General features: G+C 49.3%; 1 protein-coding gene across 1 annotated transcript; it reads left to right on the top strand.

Annotated features, from left to right (window-relative positions):
- The first annotated feature begins 856 nt into the window (after positions 1-856).
- Positions 857-1441, top strand: LOC105559230 (sulfated surface glycoprotein 185-like). The gene is made up of 3 exons (XM_012007366.1): positions 857-879; positions 939-1260; positions 1325-1441. Exons 1-3 carry the CDS (start codon positions 857-859, stop codon positions 1439-1441), a joined length of 462 nt encoding a protein of 153 aa, XP_011862756.1.
- Positions 1442-1810: the final 369 nt, after the last annotated feature.

Consider the following 1810-nt stretch of genomic DNA (forward strand, 5'->3'; position numbering starts at 1 on the left):
GACGTGGACGACGTTTCTTAAACGCGAATTCATAACTGCGGACTTTGCATTGCAAGCAATATCTCCACACACGGGGCACGTAGGAGAAAAGTAAAAACACTTTTATTATACAAATCGTACCCAAGCTATCGATTAAGCGCAGTCTCAAGTTCGTCGGATCAGCCGTTGTTGAGATCCGAAATTCTGAGGGCCCGTCAACTCGCGTACTCGCGTAAACTACACGGTCGGTGTCGCGCGCGTGGTTTAGTTTGTCGCTTATACTTAGTCGCTTATACTTGGCGCGAGACACTACCGTGTCTCGTGATATAATATATAATATAGGTACACGGTTCTCGGACCGAAATCTCGATTCGAGATCTGGAACAAGGGTTATGTTTATTACAAAACATACGTCCATCGACATGCACACTTATGAAACTTCGGTTTACGCGCACCGAGTATCATACTAGACTAGAGCGCGTTCATAAGAATGCTCACCATGTGTTAAACAAGGACAGTAGAATGATACGCTGGGAATACTCGGATGGTGTTTCTGAACGTACCCCTAGCGGTTCCCGATGGCGTTGGCTGCTGCGTCTCGACCAATCAGAGAACAGCGGTTGGCGATGGCGGCTCGCGGCTTCAGAATAGCCGGACATCTATTGGTCTAATAGCACCGGCAACGGCAGACGCAACGGCCAATGCGAGTGTAATACGGCCGCTAGTGTAATACGGCCATGATCCTTACAAAGTCGATAATAATGTCTTCATTATCGACTGTCTAAGGATTTAGACAGTCGATAAAGAGACACGGTGTCGCTGCGCGTTCACGGCGCGTTCACGGCGCTTATCATATCAACCACGAACACCGAACGGGATGGAGGTCGACTTGGACAACACGTAAGTACTAGTAATGGCAATAATATTCTTTTCCTAATCTAACAAGATTTTTATTGCAGCACGGACGACCAAATATTGGCCGACGCTATGGCCAAGGCGAAGATGGTCAATAAAACAGCATCTCCGCCCGGTCGCGCAGTGCTGCAGTTACTGCAGTCGCCACCGCCACCGCCGCCACCGGGGCCTTCGCCGCCGCCACCGGGGCCTTCGTCGTTGCTACCGGGGCCTCCGCCGCCGCCACCGGGACCTTCGCCGCCGTCACCGGGGCCAAAGGAAAACAATCCGTCGCCGTCGTCTTCGACGACTAATAGACCGTGTAAGTCTGAAATTCGCGTAAACTACACGACGGTCTCGCTGTGCGCGGTTCTACCTGCGCTTACTGTACTTACACTTGATGCGAGGCTATCGTGTTTCATTACTATAAAAATTCTTTGTTGCATTACAGCAAGGTGGTATCGAGCTGGGCGCGGGCGGAAGGCGGATCGCGGCGGTAGCCACAATCGTGGCCGTGGCCGTGGCCGTGGCCGTGGCCGTGGCCGTGGCCGTGGAGGATTTCCAATGAAGTACAACAATATCTACTTCTATTGAGCAGGGGGCTCGTAAAAGTGAGAGGAGGGAATCCCCCCTCCCCGCACACACACACGCGCGCGCGTATATATATTGTAGTACTCTTTGCTTCACAAGCGGTACAATTTATTGTTATCACATTACGAGAGGGGGCTGTATTAACAGCCACCGTTGTGAATAATGATGATTTTAGTTTTGTTTAGTTTTTATTTTTGCAAATTGTACCGCTTGTGAAACAAAGAGTACTATCGCAATATCCACCACGGTTAATTTTATGTTTTCGTATGTAAATAGTATTCTTTGTTTCACAAGCGGTATAATTTATTTTGTTATCACATTACGAGAGGGGGCTGTATTAACAGCT

Source organism: Vollenhovia emeryi, unplaced genomic scaffold, assembly GCF_000949405.1.
Source record: "Vollenhovia emeryi isolate VEMERY1.0 unplaced genomic scaffold, V.emery_V1.0 DF946815.1, whole genome shotgun sequence".
NCBI classification, from domain to species: Eukaryota; Metazoa; Arthropoda; class Insecta; order Hymenoptera; family Formicidae; genus Vollenhovia; species Vollenhovia emeryi.